This window comes from Vipera berus, assembly GCF_964194415.1.
Source record: "Vipera berus genome assembly, chromosome: 2".
Taxonomy (NCBI): domain Eukaryota; kingdom Metazoa; phylum Chordata; class Lepidosauria; order Squamata; family Viperidae; genus Vipera; species Vipera berus.
In genome coordinates this window covers 143,158,491-143,176,104 of record NC_138203.1, presented here as the reverse complement: position 1 = coordinate 143,176,104, position 17,614 = coordinate 143,158,491, and the positions used below count along the sequence as shown (strand labels likewise).

Here is a 17,614-nt window from a genome sequence, read left to right as displayed (position 1 = left end):
GGAGCGAAGCGCGGGGCAGCCCCGGCGCCTGTCGCCCGAGGGCAGCGGAGGGTGGGTGACAGCAGCCCGCCCTCCGGGCCAGCTTCGGGCGAAAGGCGGGCGGGCGGGCGAAGTCTCCTCAGCGGCGCGCGTGCCTTGCCGGGCGGGAGCGGGGAAGCCTGTCAAAGCCACCAGGACCCGGAGAGAAAAGGGAGAGAGCTAGAAACGGTCGAATCGATCGGGGGGAGTTAAGACGGCGCGGGCACTTAGAAACTGTCAAATGGCCCAAGAGAGGGAAGAGAAGGGGAGGGAGGCCGAGGCAAACTCTGCGCTGAGGCAAAGCGGCGCTTGCCGCCCGAGAAGTGCAGAAGCCCGCAGGGGCTCGGGGAGCGCCAGGCGGGCCGGCACCCGAGGCGGAACGAGGTCGGGGTGGGGGGTGGGGTTGGGGTTAGTAGCCGACGGTTCTCCCTCGCCGCTCGCCCGGGTCCACCCCGAGCGTCCGAGCCGCCCCTCCCCGTGCATTGTTACCAGCGCCTCCTCCCCTCGGAGCCCGGGGCCGAAAGCCACCCCGCTCCGCCTGCCGCGGGAAGGTAGCTGGCGGTGGGAGGGGGGGGGCAAAGGAAAAAGGGGACTTTGTTTCTTTAAGGGGCTGTCAGATGCCTCCTCCACCCGCTCCCTCCCTCCCTCCCCATCTGGGCGCCCCCTCCCCTCCTGGCTTCAAAGAGCGCTGCCAGCCTTTAAAAGGTTTGACACGGGGAGAGGCGAGCGCGGTCGGAATGCTTCGCCCTGACCCGAGGAGAGCGCGGAGAAGTCCGCTCGCTTTCCCCTGCCGGTGACAGCCCTTTTGCCCAGAGCTCTTTTGTTGCCTCCGCAGCCAATCAAGGCTTTTTACGACACAGTTCAGTTGGGATATAAAAGGAGAGTCCTTCTTTCTTTCCCCCCCCTCCTCCTCTCCTTCCCCCAACCAGCAAGTCGGCCCCCCCCGCTCCATCTCCAACCCCAAAGAACTTAGCGGCGGCGGCGGCGGCGGCGGCGGCACCACCCCCCAAGCACCCAGCAGCTGCAGCCCATCATCCCGAGGCCGAGCCAGAGCGATTGTGCTCGGCCAGAGAAAGGAGCGGGCTTGCTTGAGCTCGGCAGCCAGCGAGCGGAGAAGCGCCAGACATGCCGGTGCCCAAGTCGACCGTCTTCTGGGGCTTCCTGGTCCTGTCCCTGGAGTTCTGCGCGGGCGAAGCGAGCGAGAAGGCGCCCACGGAGGGCGTCCCTCTGGTGACAGAAGCCGAGGACCAGAGCTGCCCGGTCTGTCTCTGGCGCAAGCACAGCAAAGAGATGAGGCTGGAGAGCATCAAGTCGCAGATCCTCAGCAAGCTCAGGCTGAAAGAGGCGCCCAACATCACCCGCGAGGTGGTCAACCAGCTGCTGCCCAAAGCCCCGCCGCTGCAGCAGATCCTGGACTTGCACGACTTCCAGGGGGACTCCTTCCAGCACGACGACTACCTGGAGGACGACGAGTACCACGCCACCACCGAGACTGTCATCAGCATGGCTCAAGAAAGTAAGCCGGGGCTTCTTTGTTAAGGAGGCGGGAGCCGGGCTGCTTGCAGCGGCCAAGCGCAACTTTCGCGGCCGCGGGCTTTGGGGGGGAGGGAAGGGAGGGAGGGAGGAGGAGAGCCAGCCGGCCAGCCGCTTCGCCTCTGCGAGTCTCGGGGTTTATTGTTTATTGCAGCTCGGCAGAAACTGCTCCCAGAGCAGCAGCAGCAGCAGCAGCAGCAAGCAGCAGCGCTGGCGTCGCCAGGGACCTCCAAATCAAAGGGAATGGGTGGGCTTCTCTGCTGCAGATGGCTGGGTTTTTGCCGGAGGGTGTGTGTGTGTAGGGGGGGGGAGAGAGAGAGAGAGCTGACCAGGTGTGAAGAAGGCATCAGCACTAAGTCCTCTCCATCTCCTCCTGGGCCGGATTTCTTTGAGTATCTCTTAAGGGCTGATTTCACTATCAGGTTAGTTTAATGCTTAACCCGCCCCCTCCCCTGCGCGCTAGAGAGCAAATGCCAGGATGGGGTCAGATCAGAAAGGTTGAGTTGAATGAAAGGCCTCTGTTCCTCAAAATGTTCGTCCAGGCTTCTCCCTCTCCCTCTCCCTCTCCCTCTCTCTCTCCCTCCCCCCCAACCCCCAATTGACTGCAGAAACCTAATGCTTTCCCCTAAGTTGTGCAAAGTTCTTCGCCCAGCAGATTAGATGCACTTGAAGAGAGAAGCTCTGAGCAGAAAGTGGCTGCATCCAGCTTTGGCAGCGTGAACCGTATTGTGCAAACTCATCCCTGTTGAGAGCTTTGTCACCTTACTGTTCTGTGGGTTTGGAGCTTAAAGTGTCTTTCTGTGGAAGTAGTGTGTGTGTGGGGGGGGTTTGATCTGTGCGTAGATTAATGTTGTGTGAAAAGTACTTTTTGCCCAAACCAAATAAACCTAAGAAAGGTCATGGAGAGGTTCTGCTCCAGAGCACAGTTGCCGAAAGGTGTCATGATTCTGAAAGGCCTCTGCCAGTCATGCTCCCTTGCAAACAGAAAGGGGAAACAGCATTTCTCCCCGCTGGAGAGGGTGGCTCCTTTCTCTCCCCCTGCCAAGTTAAGGCATAATCCCTTTTGTGAGTTCCTTTCTCCAGCTGCAAACACTCAGAAGTTTGCCCAGCCAGCAGAGCCTTTGCAATATCCAGCTGCCTCCCTCCTCATCAGGCCCCCTCCTCGTTCTCTTTCCAGGTCTGCCAAAATCCACGGCCCTTTGTACTTCTCCCGTTTTTTTTTATTGTAACCTCACATTGAATTACATTTTTTTCCTTTGTGGAAAAAAAACAACCAGTTAAAAGTAAATGTTTCCTAGAGCTTTGAGAAAACAAGCAAGAATGGCTGTGGAGTGACAGGCCTCCTCTGTGCAATGCAATCTTTCTTTCTTGCCACCCTTACTTACCTTGGCTGGTTTGCCTGCAAGTGGACTGTGGAAGTACTTGTGCAATATTGATCCTATGGGGACCCTGAAGCTACTGGGGTATATTTCAGGAGTTGAAATATGGCATTGACAGGTACCTGTTAGTTTCAGGCTCATCTAACAGGGCTGCTGCTGTTACTCTTGCTTCTTTGAAAGTTCTCTCTGTAAAGCATAAAGGTGAATTTGAGAAATGGCAGATAGTGGGAGTGGAAAGGTAAAGGTTCCCCGCACATGCGTGCTAGTCGTTTCCAACTCTAGGGGCCGGTGCTCATCTCCGTTTCAAAGCCGAAGAGCCAGCGCTTGTCTGAGGACACATCTGTGGTCATGTGGCCGGCATGACTAGACGCCAAAGGCGCACGGAATGCTGTTACCTTCCCACCGGAGTGGTCCCTATTTTTCTACTTGCATTTTTACGTGCTTTCGAACTTCTAGGTTGGCAGAAGCTGGGACGAGTAACAGGCGCTCACTCTACTATGCGGCACTTGGGATTCAACCTGCCAAACTGCCGACCTTCTGATCGACAAGCTCAGCGTCCTAACCCACTGAGCCACCGTGTCCCTTTCTGTTACAGTTGCACAATTGCACAGGGATTATAGGGGCACTTTCCTTGCTGCCTGATGGACGAGATATAAGTCTTGGCCAAGGGGTCGTTCTGAGTTTTATCCCAGGGAGCAGGACACACACACACACCTCCCCAGGATAAATCTCAAAATGACCACTCCCTCAAGTCTTTAGCTTGCTTAGTGGACACAGCAAACTCAGCATAGAGGCCCTTTTAATTTTCTTCTAGTTCAATGACAGCAGCTTACCACAACCCTGCGTGCTCAGCCAGCAAATAATAACTTCGCATTTGGGAATAAATACTTTGAATTATATATCTGACTGGCTAGTACAAATAGAGAACATTGTGGTTTATTTGTATACAGTTTACATAGGGGTTGAATGGTTAAACATGGTGAGCCAGACAATCTGGTTTTGGCAACACACTAAGCCAATATCTAACAAAATACAATGTTTGTTAATATGTATGTGCCAGTTTATGCTTTGTGCAACACAGCAAGAACATTCTTTTTAAACAAGTGAAATCTTGCGCTCTCAAATGCAGTATCCTTCAGGGGGAAAAGGTGTACTGGAGCCTGAAACGAAGAGCAAATGCTGACTAATTACAGCTCTGCATTATGAATCTGCAGCTTTTCTGCCTTCTTTGCTTGCTTTGACTTCGGGGAATAATCTCTGTGGTACATAACCCTTACATTCAAACAGGAGACAAGAGTCACTGAAACTCTATTGTGCAAGCAAATCTCTCTAAGTCTAGGCTAGGCTCACGTACATATATCTGATGCCTGCAAATCAAGCAAACTTTCCTCCATGAACAATCATTCACACATTCACCTTCATTTCTTAGTCACTTTTAAGTGTGCTCCCTTCAGCTACAGACCTCTGTAGCTCCAATTTTTCGGGAAGCTTGCAATCAGGGGAATGCAGAGACTGCCACCAAGGAGGAACTGGTTTTCAAGTGGGAAACCATTCAGAATAACTTGTCACGCAGTTTCCTATAGCACTTCAATTAGTTTTTACAAAATTCAGAACAGCTGGTATAGTATTCAGTTAAAGAATGCTGGATAGCAGCAGTATGTTGAACGAGAATGATATGTACTCATAAAATTAAGTGGCAATGAGAGCAATTTGTTTACCAGGCTGAAAACATTGTTAGCATAGACCCTCTTCCCTATGAGCCACATCTGTTAGCCTTACTGGTGCCTCAGATTGCAAAAGCAGCATTCTTAAAAACGCTTTATACCATTTTGCCATTCATACTTGTTTAAGATAACTTTATAAGCTTTTCTGAGCCAATATGTCCTTCCTAGACATTAGAGCAAACAAATCACAGGATACAAAATTCCTGTACATTCACTGTCTGTCTATAGGCATTATCCTTTCCTATGGGATAGGAAATCGTGACTTCTTAAATGTTGCTGCCAGAAAGTCTAACGTTGAGAGATCCTAGCAATTATAACTCAGCAGCACCTGAAGGATAGAAGCTTCCTGCCCCTCCATTATCTTTTTATTTATTTATTTATTTTTTTGGTGCCTTCGAGTCAGGGTTGACACCAGACAAACTGCCTGGACTAATCCCTGCTGTTCAGTTGGCAAGGTTTTTTTTGTAAGTGGTTTGCTTCCTAGGGCTGAGAGAGAGGGATTGGCTCAAAGGTCAACCAGTTGGCTTTGGGCCTCTAGCGCAACTTGTTGACCTTTGGGCCTATGGTGGGACTTGAACATGGCTTCCCAGTTTCTAGCCTTAATCACTACATGGAACTTTCATTATCATTTACAGCAGGATATAACTTAAATTTCAAGGCTAGCTAGGCTGAGAATAAGGGGCCCTGGAGTCATTCTGTAATTGCAGTGAGATGAGATATATTTTAAGGGACTACCACAAAGGGGGGAGGGGAGTGTCAACCTATTCTCCAAAGCACCAGAAGGCAGAACAAGAAGTAATGGATGGAAACTAATCAAGGAGAGAAGCAACCTAGAACTAAGGAGAAATTTCCTGACAGTGAGAGCAATCAACCAAACAACCTGCCTCCAGAAATTGTGAATGCTCCAATACTGGAGGTTTTTAAGAAGAGATTGGACAACCATTTGTCTGAGATGGTATAGCATTTTCTGTTGAGCAGGGGGTTGGACTAGAAGACCTCCAAGGTCCCTTCCAACTCTGTTATTTTGATCTGTTATTTGGTTAGAACAGGGGTGTCAAACTCAATTTCATTGAGGGCCGCATCAGCATTACAGTTGCCCTCAGGGGGCCGGGTGGGTATGGCCTGGGTGGGCGTGGCCTACTGGGTGGGCGTGGCCTACTGGGTGGGCGTGGCTAGAGTGCGTATGGCCAGCTCTACATCGTTCGCATCAAGGGTGCCTATGGGGGCCTGGGCAGAAGTGGGACAGATCTGAGGGTCTCTGGCAGGAGGAGAGTCTCTGGGCCAGGGCCAAGGCAGTGGGGGCCGGTCCCTCACTGTTTCCAGGATGGCTTCGCGGGCCGCATGAAACCACTTCACGGGCCGGATCTGGCCCCCGGGCCTTGTGTTTGACATATCTGGGTTAGAACATGAAGTCTATTGAATGTGTTCTACTGTAGAATACTGATGAATAGACCCTTGATATCTGATTTCTATAACAGTAATAGATTTTTAAAGTATCATCTGATGTACCACAGCAAAAATGACCTTGTAAATAAATACTCCTTAAGAATTTGCTTAATGGTATAAGGGTTAGAAAACTGGAAGAACTATGTTTTAAAAATGGATAAGAATTAGAGAATTAGAGATTCGTTAGTATCATATGATGAGTCAGATATTCAGGCTAATATATTATCAATGAAACCACTATGAGACAGGTGTTTAGGTCATTTGCAAAAATCAATCTATTGGTAAACTCTGAGCAGCAATGATTAGATAGTTGAAGGGTATGTCGAACATAAGGGAATATCTGAAAAACTCTTTATCCATATTCATCTTGTATGAGGAATACATGCCACAATCTTCTAATGTTGCTTTAAGCACATATCTTTAAGCATACCGTTAAGCATATTTCACTATGGGTCCTAGTTGGCAGGTATTCCTGAGGTATTTTTTCAGCAAAATTTAGAGTTCTAGGTTCTTCATTACTAATTGAGAGAATTGTCTTTTTTACTGTTCGGAATTAAAGCATTGACCAAAGTATATACAATTGCATTGTACTGAAATTAGATTGAGTTGAAAATTCAAAGCTGAATGAGATTTGAGTATATATCATTGGAATTGAAGCATATTTAACTGTTACTATTATAAATGCATATATTTTCTTATTTTCTGGAACAGCCTGGCTGGTCAGGAATGGTATCTGTATTAATGAATATAATTCCTATACTTATCAAAGAGAGAAAATGACTGCATACTTCAATGGAAAGAGAAAAGCAAGAGAAGTGCCACTTATGCTATGTTTATTTGTTATTTATAGAGTAAGACTGGGGTCTACAAGACCCCATCTTATTGTGGTGATACAATGAGCTTGGGAGAAAAAAAATAGTTCCTGCCTCCTCATGATTTATTTATTTATTTAAAATAGTTTCACATCACTGACTTTAAAAAAAGTCCTCAATGCAGTTTACAATAAAAGTTTTTTATACAGAATAGAGTTACCTATTAAAAACCAAGCTTAATGACGACGGTTTTTTGATTATTTTGGGTGAAGAATTTGTCTGCAATATTGTCTATCCTGAAGAAAATAAATTTAATCCAGTCCTTAAGTGGTTGGATGTTTTATTCTTTGTCAAATCTCTTATCCTTAGTTGAAAAAAGTTACTCTAACTTAATCATGTTTAAATATTACCACTTACTGGCTCATTCTAAAATTTACATAAAGTAAATTACAGCAAGTATATTTTACTTATTTTCTTTACATGAAAATGTTAGTTCTTATATGACTTGACACCACTTCAGCACCATTACTGCTAACTTTGCTTTGCCAAGATTAGGTGATATTAAATCACTCTTTCTGAGAAAAGAATGCTTCTTCGCATCTAATCTAATCTAATCTAATCTAATCTAATCTAATCTAATCTAATCTAATCTAATCTAATCTAATCTAATCTACAATCTCAGTGCCCTTTTTTTGAACACCAGTTGCTTAAAAGGGGTAACGCATCCCATCTTTATTCTCTAAGGAACCATAGATAATTGTACTGTAGATAATTGTTATTTTTTAAAAAATGCTAGATTTTTTTTATTAAAAACAACATGTGTTTCTGGTCAAATCAAATTCCCCAAATATTAGCACAATCAATGAAATGTTTGAAATCAAAACTGCATTTAACATGTTTCGTATTTATTTATAATGGTCTTTAGAGATCATAAAGTTGTATCATGAAGTTGTTTTGCTCTTCATTAATTCCAACAACAAATATCATCCCATGAGATTGGGAATTATTAGGCCACATCATTGAGAAAATTAGAAGCCATATGCTGAAGATGTTTTGCAACTTCTTTTTTATATATCACCACATTAGACTCTCCTATTGTTCTTTTACAAGCATGCTTCATGACAATGAGTCTTATCAGATTCTTTCTGGTTCCAAACAGATTTCTTTCAATACATGCTTCTGTTGCATGACCGAGGTAAATACTGCCCTGGAAATGGGGACAAAAGCCTCCAGCACAGGTGGCATTGGAGGCACAGTGCCACCCTGCAAAAAGTCTGCAATGGACTATCTATGTGCTTGAGGCAAATGTTCAGGACTTTTTAGCATCATCAAACTGGATGTCACTCAAAGTTATCACTCACTTGTTAACTGGGGCTCAGAGTAATTGAGTTTGTTTTTCAGTACTAGTAAATGGAATAAATGCCCCAGTTACCCAACTCTAGGGAGATAAACTTTTCCTACTTCATTTGAAATGGCTTTTTCATGACAAGAAACACAGCAGTTAGGTCTTTTTTCCCCCAGAATGAAATATGAACAGGTTTCCTGTTGTGATCTTCAATCACTAGAGAAGACAAATCCAGGTCTAATAAGCAATAGTTCTAATCAGAAGGAGAGTGGTAAAAGTAGGGTGAAGTAAGCTGAAAACCAAAAGATATGTTCATTTCACTGAACCCTCAATTTGGAATCCTTTGAACCTTCAGTTTCTCCCGAAATGTTACTTATTAATCCTGAGAGGATATTAGGTGGGAGACAAAGGGAGAAGGTCTAATACTGATCAAATAAATCTGAAATAGTGGATCAGTTATCCACATTGGACTTGGCTGTTATGTCAAACTTCCTCCAGAATACTGCTGAGGATGTTAAGGAAATCAAAGAACTGAAAGTCATTAAAAGTCTTCAGGAGGGGTGATTCACACTGAACTGCTGGACTTGAAATCAAGTCAGCACTTGGCATGGCTAAAAAAAAAAATCTGGCCCTGTAAAAGGAGGGGAAAAAATGACCATCCAGAGTAAAGCAGTTCCAGAAGACTTGCAAACAAAATGTACAGTGGTTTAGAAATAAGTTATTTAATTTACATGGAACCATTTGATGAGAAGAGACCTTTATTCTAATCCTATAGACAGTAGCCATGGGACAGGAGTTTAAAATTAGTGGATCCAAGAATCTGAAGTTTAAGATAAAAGATGAGCAAAGGTCATTCTTCCACTGCACCAATACATCATTTGGAAAATGATGAATAGCAGCACTTTAGGAATAAAACTATTTGTTACCTTGTGGTAAGATGGTCAGTCAATAAGTTCTAAAAACAAAGAAATAAAATGCTGGTAACAGAATAGAATTTGAACAATTGCATTTTACAGGCTTATAGTGTCTCTGCTTCTGCCCCAAATGCACCTAAAGTAAGAGACTGGAAAGACAGAAAATGTATCCCGGGAATGTTTACCACATTTTGTGAATTGCACCTATTTCGTAACTATAAGTTTAGCCTTCTCTTCTAATGTTAAGTCCTTTGGAAGAACCAATGATTCCAAAGGCTGTTTAGCAAGCAGCCATGTAAGGAGGAGAGACAGCGTATGGTCTGGAGTGTGTGAAGGCCGAGCGGAAGGAAGGGGTGTGGGTGAAAAGGTGTGGGGGGCACAAGTGTGAGGAATCGCAATAGGGAAAAGGACTTCCCTCCTGGCCAATTCTACAGCTCATTGAGAAATTTCTTTCTCTAGCATTAATAGATTTGGATTGCTTTGAAATTTTACTGCCCATAAAATCGGTGACACGCTGAGACTTTTTTCTGTGTTAAACGTTTGCTGCTCCTCCTTGCTGCAACCATCTCTCTCTCCTTAACAACTTGCTTCTCCCTCCCCAACCAAAAAAAAATAAAAAAAAAATAAAAGTCAGCATGCAAACACTGACAAGAATAATCCAATCTGATTTTAATTAGCCATGTGGAAAAGCTCCCTTTGCCCCAGGCTCACCGATTGGCTGGAGCTGATCCACTCAACTCTTAGGTTTCATCCCCTGGATTCCTGGACATTCTTCTTCATCTCCCTTTCTCTGTATGACAGTTATGATTTTTGTTGCTTACATTCTTTCATAAAGCAATTGTGTGTGCCAGTGCTTTTATGGTGCCTGAACAGAAGGAAGAGAAGGTTTTATAGGCAATGGGGCCATAAACCTTTCTGGGTCCCTTCTCAGGCCTTCTGTCCTGTTCTCCTCCACCCCACCCCACGCACACACACTTTTTAATCTAAAGCATACATTTCTCCCACTGATAGACAAGAAACTGGGAAAGGATAATTGGGTTCTAAACCATTTATTGGCTACCCATGACCCCTGCTGACCTTTCGTTTGGGCACTGGAGGTGGAGAAGGGAAGTTAATGAAGTATCTTGGAGGTTTCTTCAGGGTGTGTATATATGTGTGTGACAGTGTGAAATCCACCAAATGCTACTCACAGCCCAGCAATCCAACTGCGAGGAGTAGATTTAAACCAACAGTAAATACAAAATTGTTTGTAGGCTTTATTATTTTATGGATCTGGGGTAATTTCAAGACTGAAAGTATGAGGTCAAGAACCAGAGACCAAAATATCTCAGGAAAATCCCGGCTATCAATGTTGATTCAGCATATTAATAGAGGGAAGCTGGAATGGTGAAGTATTAGCAATTTTTAACAAGCAATGAAATACCTCAAAAACAGGATAAAATGTTTACTGATGTTTTCAAAGTATATACAACCTATCCCTAGTAATGTCAAGCCATTTATGTCCAGATAATATTTCCAATATATTTCTGCAGTTGCTACTTGGGGCTAATTATATTTCCTTGTTTGTTGTGAGAATATATAGTAAATTCCATCCCCCAAAAGAGATGCATCTTCTAGAGCTTTCATGGAGTACTTACTTATATTTAACTGAAATGCAATTCCAACACTAGTATGGAAAGGATAATTATGCCAAGGTTATGTGATATCATAACTATATCTCTTTGTGGAAATATCTAGGGAGTAGTTTAATTCTTTAACTATGGGTTCACTTTGGCATATCCATATGAGGTGGTGAATGTGGTCTCCAATGCAATATTAATAGTAGTACTTTGTTAATAATTGAAGTATTATTGAAGTATTGTTTGTAAACAATGCTAAATTTGATAAAATAAGCAGGGCAACGTTTTTATACTGGGAGAACATAATCATCCTCATCATGCCACAAAAATCACAACGACCATGTCTGGAAGTCTAGCAAAATCACAGGTAGGGGAGAATATTGGGCTAGATATTTTCAGTTTAATACACCAAGATGTGCCTCCATGAAGCCAAACAAATAAAATTGTATCACAAAGTTCAGTGGCATTTGAACTTCTGTGGGAACAATCTGGGGACTACAAAATAGAGGCTGGGGATTGTATGAGATTTGTAGGCCATAGGTTATTCATCCTTGCAATGAACACTAGAAGAGCCAACATTAATCACTAATGTGAATGGAAACTCAGCAGGTAGCAACAAGTATGAGCCGTTTAAGCCAGCTCATTAAAACAGCTACATTATTTTAGGTTTGTGCAAGAGCCAAAAACATGTTGCTGCTTTAAAAAAGTGCTACATGTGCACTCCTGTGCATTTCAAAGCACTCTTGTCTAAATCATTTTAAAAGCATGCACAACCATCGTACCTATATCACCGAACAGAAAAGTTTCTCAGCTAGTTGGGGACCATTCTTGTATATGCCAGTCAAATTGCAGTGCTAGTGTTCCCCAGTTAAGGAATTATCATTTTTTTCAAGACCTGCCTACTACCCTATGAATTCTTAAACCAGGAAAAGGAAAGGCATGTCACTATGTCAGGGACCACTGACCCACTGGCCTGGTGGGCAGCAAAAAGTGTAAGTTTGCTGTAGCTGGTTAATATTATGGGGAATCATTGATTTTATTTATTTACATGAACTTCTGTATACTGTCACCCTTCAGAGACCAGTTCCAAAAATAAATTTAATATGTAGAGCTTATTAGATGTTAAATTAATAAGAACAGATAATTTATTTATCATAGTTAAAAGTCAGAGAAGCATCATATACTGACAAACCTTGAGACTAAGTTCTGGAATAGGATACTTTGTGTCTTTAGCCAATCTATAGTACCACATCTTTCCTTAAAGGATTAATGAGTTGAGGATTAGGCACTGCCTAAAGGTTAACTGAGTTTTTGACAGACACAGCTGACCAGGGGAGGTTAATTTGACTCACATTTACTCTGGCACAATTTTGTCCTTCTCCCACCTGAGTACTGACTAGTAGAATTGCATAGCACACTGGAGGGCATAGATAAATTAGCATGTTAAATTAGATATATCCCAACAAATAAAGATTCTGTCACTTGGTTTGCATGACACACCATTAGTCAGTTCAGGTTCACTCAGTCTAATTTTCTGAAGTTGCACAACAAACTATTAAATTAACTAGATGGATTGGGTTGTGGAGCATATGAAAGCTAAAATGTAATTTGGGTTTTAGTTTAGTGTTTTGTGTAAAAGCCTATTTCTGTAATAAATTACATGCTGATTTCCCAGGTAATAGATTTAGGATATTCTGATTGTTTTTAACTGAAAACAGGCATCACAAGGACTAGAAGCCATCTTGTCATCTCTTGGGAAATTCAGAACATATGTATTAAGCCAGTATGAAGACCAAAATATATTAAATATTAGTGCCTATGAACTGAGCTTCCCACACAGCCCCAAATGCAGATTAACAGTATAAAAACAATTGAAAAATGCCACTGAAATATTATGATGAAATTTTCAATTCAGATGTTTTAGATCTATGTGTGTGAGAGAGAGAAAGGAGAAAATTTGATTACCACTGGAGCTTTAATCAAAGCAACATAAACATAATTGACCATCAGTATATCTGTCAAAAAGGTTTAAATTCCATAAAGATAGAATAATAAAGATGATTAGATCTAAATTCCAGCAAAAAAGTCTCATCTGTCTATTCCAAAGAAGCAGGATTTATTTTTTTATAAATGCAGATGAATGCTGGAATTGATAACACTAATTATAGGGAAAGTAAGATATATGGACTGGAAACTCTTTGCAAAGATACTTATATCCTAGTTTAGTATATGGATATTCTCCCCAAATATGATATGTTTTCCAAGTATATTGGGATGAAAAGTTCTAAAAAATTATGGATAAACAATTATTGGAGTCAAAATTTAGTACATCAGGAAGGCACCAGCTGATTGAATTCATTATAGAAGCAAGAAGTTAGGTTATAGCTTCTGCCATTCAGATCCAGTGTTCTGCTTCTATCTTCCCATAAGCTCTGGAAGATTTCTAAAAATATAGAACATTTTTATATACTGCGTCCATCTACTCTGGCACTCTCAACATGAGTTGGCAATAGCAATCTCTCATAGTATTTTCTCATCCTAGTTGTAGGTTGTACCTAGGATCTTCCACATCCAAAACACATGCTCTACAGTACAGCACAATCCCACCATCCTATGATTTCACCTCTAATGTTGGCAGACCCTGGAACATTGAATGGGAAACCTGTATCCCATAAAATGTTGTATTCCCACTGCTATCAGCCCAGGCAAGTATGAGTAATGACTGGATATTTAATTTAATATAAGGTAGAGAAGTTTCAAATTCCCAGTAAATTGCAAGATAAATGACTGGGTAGGTCATTATTGGTGTGCATGTGTATATGTTTGTAAAGAATAAAAAAGTCCCAGAATAGAAAGGAACAGGTCTAGCCATATTCACCACAATGCGTGAAGTAATCTAGACCTTCAATTGACTCTTCCTGAATGAATCTGCTTACTTTAAGATCTGCTAAAGAGGCCTTTTCCAGATAGATGGATGGATGGATGGATGGATACATGATAGATATTAGGGAAAAAAGAATTACTGGATGGAATGTAAGAAAGGACTTCCTTTATGGAATTATGAGATTCCCTGCCTTGGTACTTTACAGGCACATAGGTAAAATCTTTTTATTTTAACAGGCATATGAATTGCTGGATTGGTTAGTCTTAATGGAATGGAATTCTGATTTTAGCCTGGTTTAATCTGCTGTGCTTCACCTCACTCTTCACTTTAAGAACGTTATTATTCAGGGAGTTTCCAGTTTGACGTCATGGCGTAAAGGATGCAAAAAGACGGGGCTCCGTCTTCCACGTTTGATTTCACCCCGCTGGGAATCTTAGAAAGGGTCAAAAGTCGCCCTGGAGATGCAATGAAGGAGGAGGGGACCCTTGTTGATTGTGGAAGGGCGGCAGCCCTTCTGTTTGATCTGAGGAAGCCCTCCAAACCAACGGGGGAAAGAGTGGCTACATTCATGTGGCTAGTCAGAAGCTGCTGACAACCGAAGAAAATAAGCACTAACGAGCAACCTTTGAACAACGTGGATGGAATTGGGTGAGACCCTATTCTCTCTTTATGACTTTAACATTTTTTTCCTGGAAAAAAACCACTCAAAGCAAAGAATCTTCCCCGAGGAGAAAGGGGGAATTTCCGTCCCATTCCCTCAGGAAAAGAAAAGCGGCAAATTAATTAATTAATTATATATATATATATATATATATATATATATATATATATATATATATATATATATATATATCTGAAATCTGGGGACTAAAAGTGCTTTTGAGATTTTTTTTGTTAAAAAAAGAGACTTGAAAAGCTTGTAATATAAGTTTGGACTTAAAAAGCTGGAAGGTGGCGTCAATGACATCTAGTGGCAAACCACAGCACTACAGTTGTTATGTTTAAGGGAAACGTGGCTGGAAGGCCAGACCCAGATAAGACTTTGGTTGTTCTTGGAAACTTTCACTTTTCTAGACTGCAGCTAGGAAAAGGGAAAAAACCTCTTGGGCTGCTTATCTGTGTGGCAGAGACGATAAACTATTTTGAAACTGGCCTGCCTGGACCACGAATGTAAATACTAACTGACTTTTAGAGCTGTGTTGTGTCAAAGAAACATGCACTACGGATTAAAATGATGGAATACTTTGGATTATAAAAGTTTGACTGTTGAACAACTTTTAATTGCTTTTCTCTCTCTGGACAGAAAGGACATGTTTTTCATTGGACAGAAAAAGTTGAATTTTGCTTATATTTGCTTAGGGGAGGCTTAAGGATGGACTGGCAAGCTGGGTGGATAACTTTGAGCTCAAATGACAATTGACTTGAAACTTTTTAAATCACTAAACAGATTGGACTATAGAGACCACAAATAAAAACAAAATGGATCTTCCATTCTCAGCTTTAAATGGTAAAAAATCATCTCTAACACTTATCTCCAAAGTCCCTAGCTTGACATATCAACAAAAAAATGTTGATGAAGCTCAGAAGGAAATTCTATGTTAAAATTAATACAAGAGACAATTGCCTTGGCTCATGATGAGACTAAAAATAACACAAAGGAGATAAAAGAACAATTTTCTAATCTAATCCCACAAATTCAGAAAATGACTATAAAGAAGGAACTAGTAACTCAGAAAACCAAAGGAAAATTAGAGAAAGCAGATCCAAAGATGGAGGACCTAAAGGAAGGAATTAACAAACAGACTCAGACAAATGAATAATTAGAAGACATAGCGATAATACAGGAAATGGAAAAGACATCTTACCTGTCAAGATCTCAGAACACTCTAGAGGATAAGGAAGAAGGGCCAATCAAATGGAAGATAAAGCTGTTAGGAGAATTGTGGGAAATTGGTGAAGGAGGGAGGCTGTTTAATGAATATCAATGGGCTGAGCGATCTTCCAAAAATACTTTAACGAAATTGTCTTACTTATTCCAAACAATATACACAAAAATAGAGGAAGAATTACCTGATGATTGAAAGGCATTGACCTGGAAAGTTAGTTGACAAAGGAAGAAAGCTAGAGTAAGATTGAAGAAAATAGAGATCCTGACCCATTGTGATGGGATATCATACTATTAACGAGATGTTTGAATATGGCTAAGAGAATAGATAATTGCTTGAAATAGAAGTGTTATTAGAACTAGAAAGATAGGATTTATAACTAGAATTTTACATGTTAGTATGAGAAGGGAAATATGAAAATGCTAAGAGGGTTTGAACAAGAAAAGCCTTTGGATGCCCAAATATAATTTATTATGAGAAAATTACAAACGATAAGAGATACTTTGAACACTGATGGGAAATCATTTTTTTTAAAAGCAGGAAAAACAGGATATTTATTGAACAAATGGATATTAAGGCAAATTCAGTTGAGATATGTTTTGGTTAGAAAAGGTATTTTAAACTGACACTACTGGTATTATATATATAATATTAGAAAAATGTAACAAAAATGCTGATATTCAATTGTATATGTATTAACAGCAATAAGAATTGTATTTGCCTAGTATAGAATATGTATAACACCAGAAGAAGAGAGGAAGCAGTGGATGGTATAGTATTGTACCTAGATTGAGGAAGTTAATATGTACTATTGAATTACTGATGGACCCAGACCACATGTTGTTGATTAAGTGCTTACAATTGTAAAACTAGAAAATTAATAAAATTTATATGAAAAAGAATTTTATTATTCAGCTATGATTTATACATTAGACCTTGAATTTGTAGTTATTTTAAATTGTTTTATCAGAGAGAAGGATGGAGTGTAAATGTACTAAATAAAACAAATATTCCAATATGTGCTACTTCTCACTTATGTGCTTTTATTAGCACAGGAGTAGGCAACTTGGCACCCTCTAGATGTTTTGGATTATAGCACCCACATTATCATCCTTGCTGAGGTTAATAGGGGATGGACTTCAAAACATTGGAATGTACCATATTTGCTTTTGCTTACTTTGGGACATTGGAATGTATCGTGTTTGCTTTTGCTTACTTTGGGACATGTGCACATTCACTTTCTCTCTGTTAAGCATTCAGAACAGCTGGATAGATTCAGGTGTCCTGAAGCAAAGTCAGAAGAGAACAGGATTTTTCAGAGAGAGATGCAAAGCCAGATCTCCATTTCTAGTTGATTTGCTTCTGCGCTAAGAGATGTAAGAAAGCATTCAGCAACTGGTAGAGATGGCTAAAGGTTTCACTCTCTAAAGATCTTCTTTTGTTACACCTGCCATGATAAACCTTTCTAAGGAAACTTCATGAAGTTCATATCCATGTACCATAGAAATTTTAAGACTCTATATGGAATGTATAAAAGCTAAATTCTCTTTATAAACAGTGCTATAATGAAGATTTTACATCTCTGAAATGCTTAGTATAGTTGATTTATGGTATTGATTATGTGCCTCAATTTGTTTTTGACTCCTAGCGACCGCATAGATAGATTTTCTTCATGATGATCTATCCCTAACCTGGACTTTCAGGTCTACCAATGGGGCATTCATCACCACTGTAACTGTCCACCTTTTGCTGGTCATTCTCTTCTTCTCTTCCCTTTCACTTTTTCCAGCATTTTCCAAGGCCTTGGAAAATGTGCTAGTCTGTGGCATAAGGTATTTCTTGACGACTTGTTCCTTTGGTATTGATGGTTGATGATAAAAGGCAAAAATTATCCACCGCCTTCATTGCTAATTGTAAGATTGTTTCTTCTGCCTGTTGTCGTTAGTTTGGTCTTCTTTATATTTAATTTCAGTGCCATTTTTATCACTGTGCCCCTGTGCAGATCCTTTGCATTTTTGGCTATTGAGATTAGTGTCATCAGCATAGTATAGGTT

The 17,614-nt window shown here is 41.3% G+C and overlaps 1 protein-coding gene across 1 annotated transcript in view; it reads left to right on the top strand.

Annotated features, from left to right (window-relative positions):
- Window positions 1–1,143: 1,143 nt before the first annotated feature.
- Window positions 1,144–17,614, top strand: part of GDF11 (growth differentiation factor 11) — a gene marked incomplete at both ends in the record, with an annotated part of 35,793 nt that continues 19,322 nt past the window's right edge. The window contains one exon of the mRNA XM_081321240.1: window positions 1,144–1,534. Coding sequence (XP_081177366.1) covers window positions 1,144–1,534 — 391 coding nt within the window. The remainder of the gene's footprint in view (window positions 1,535–17,614) is intronic.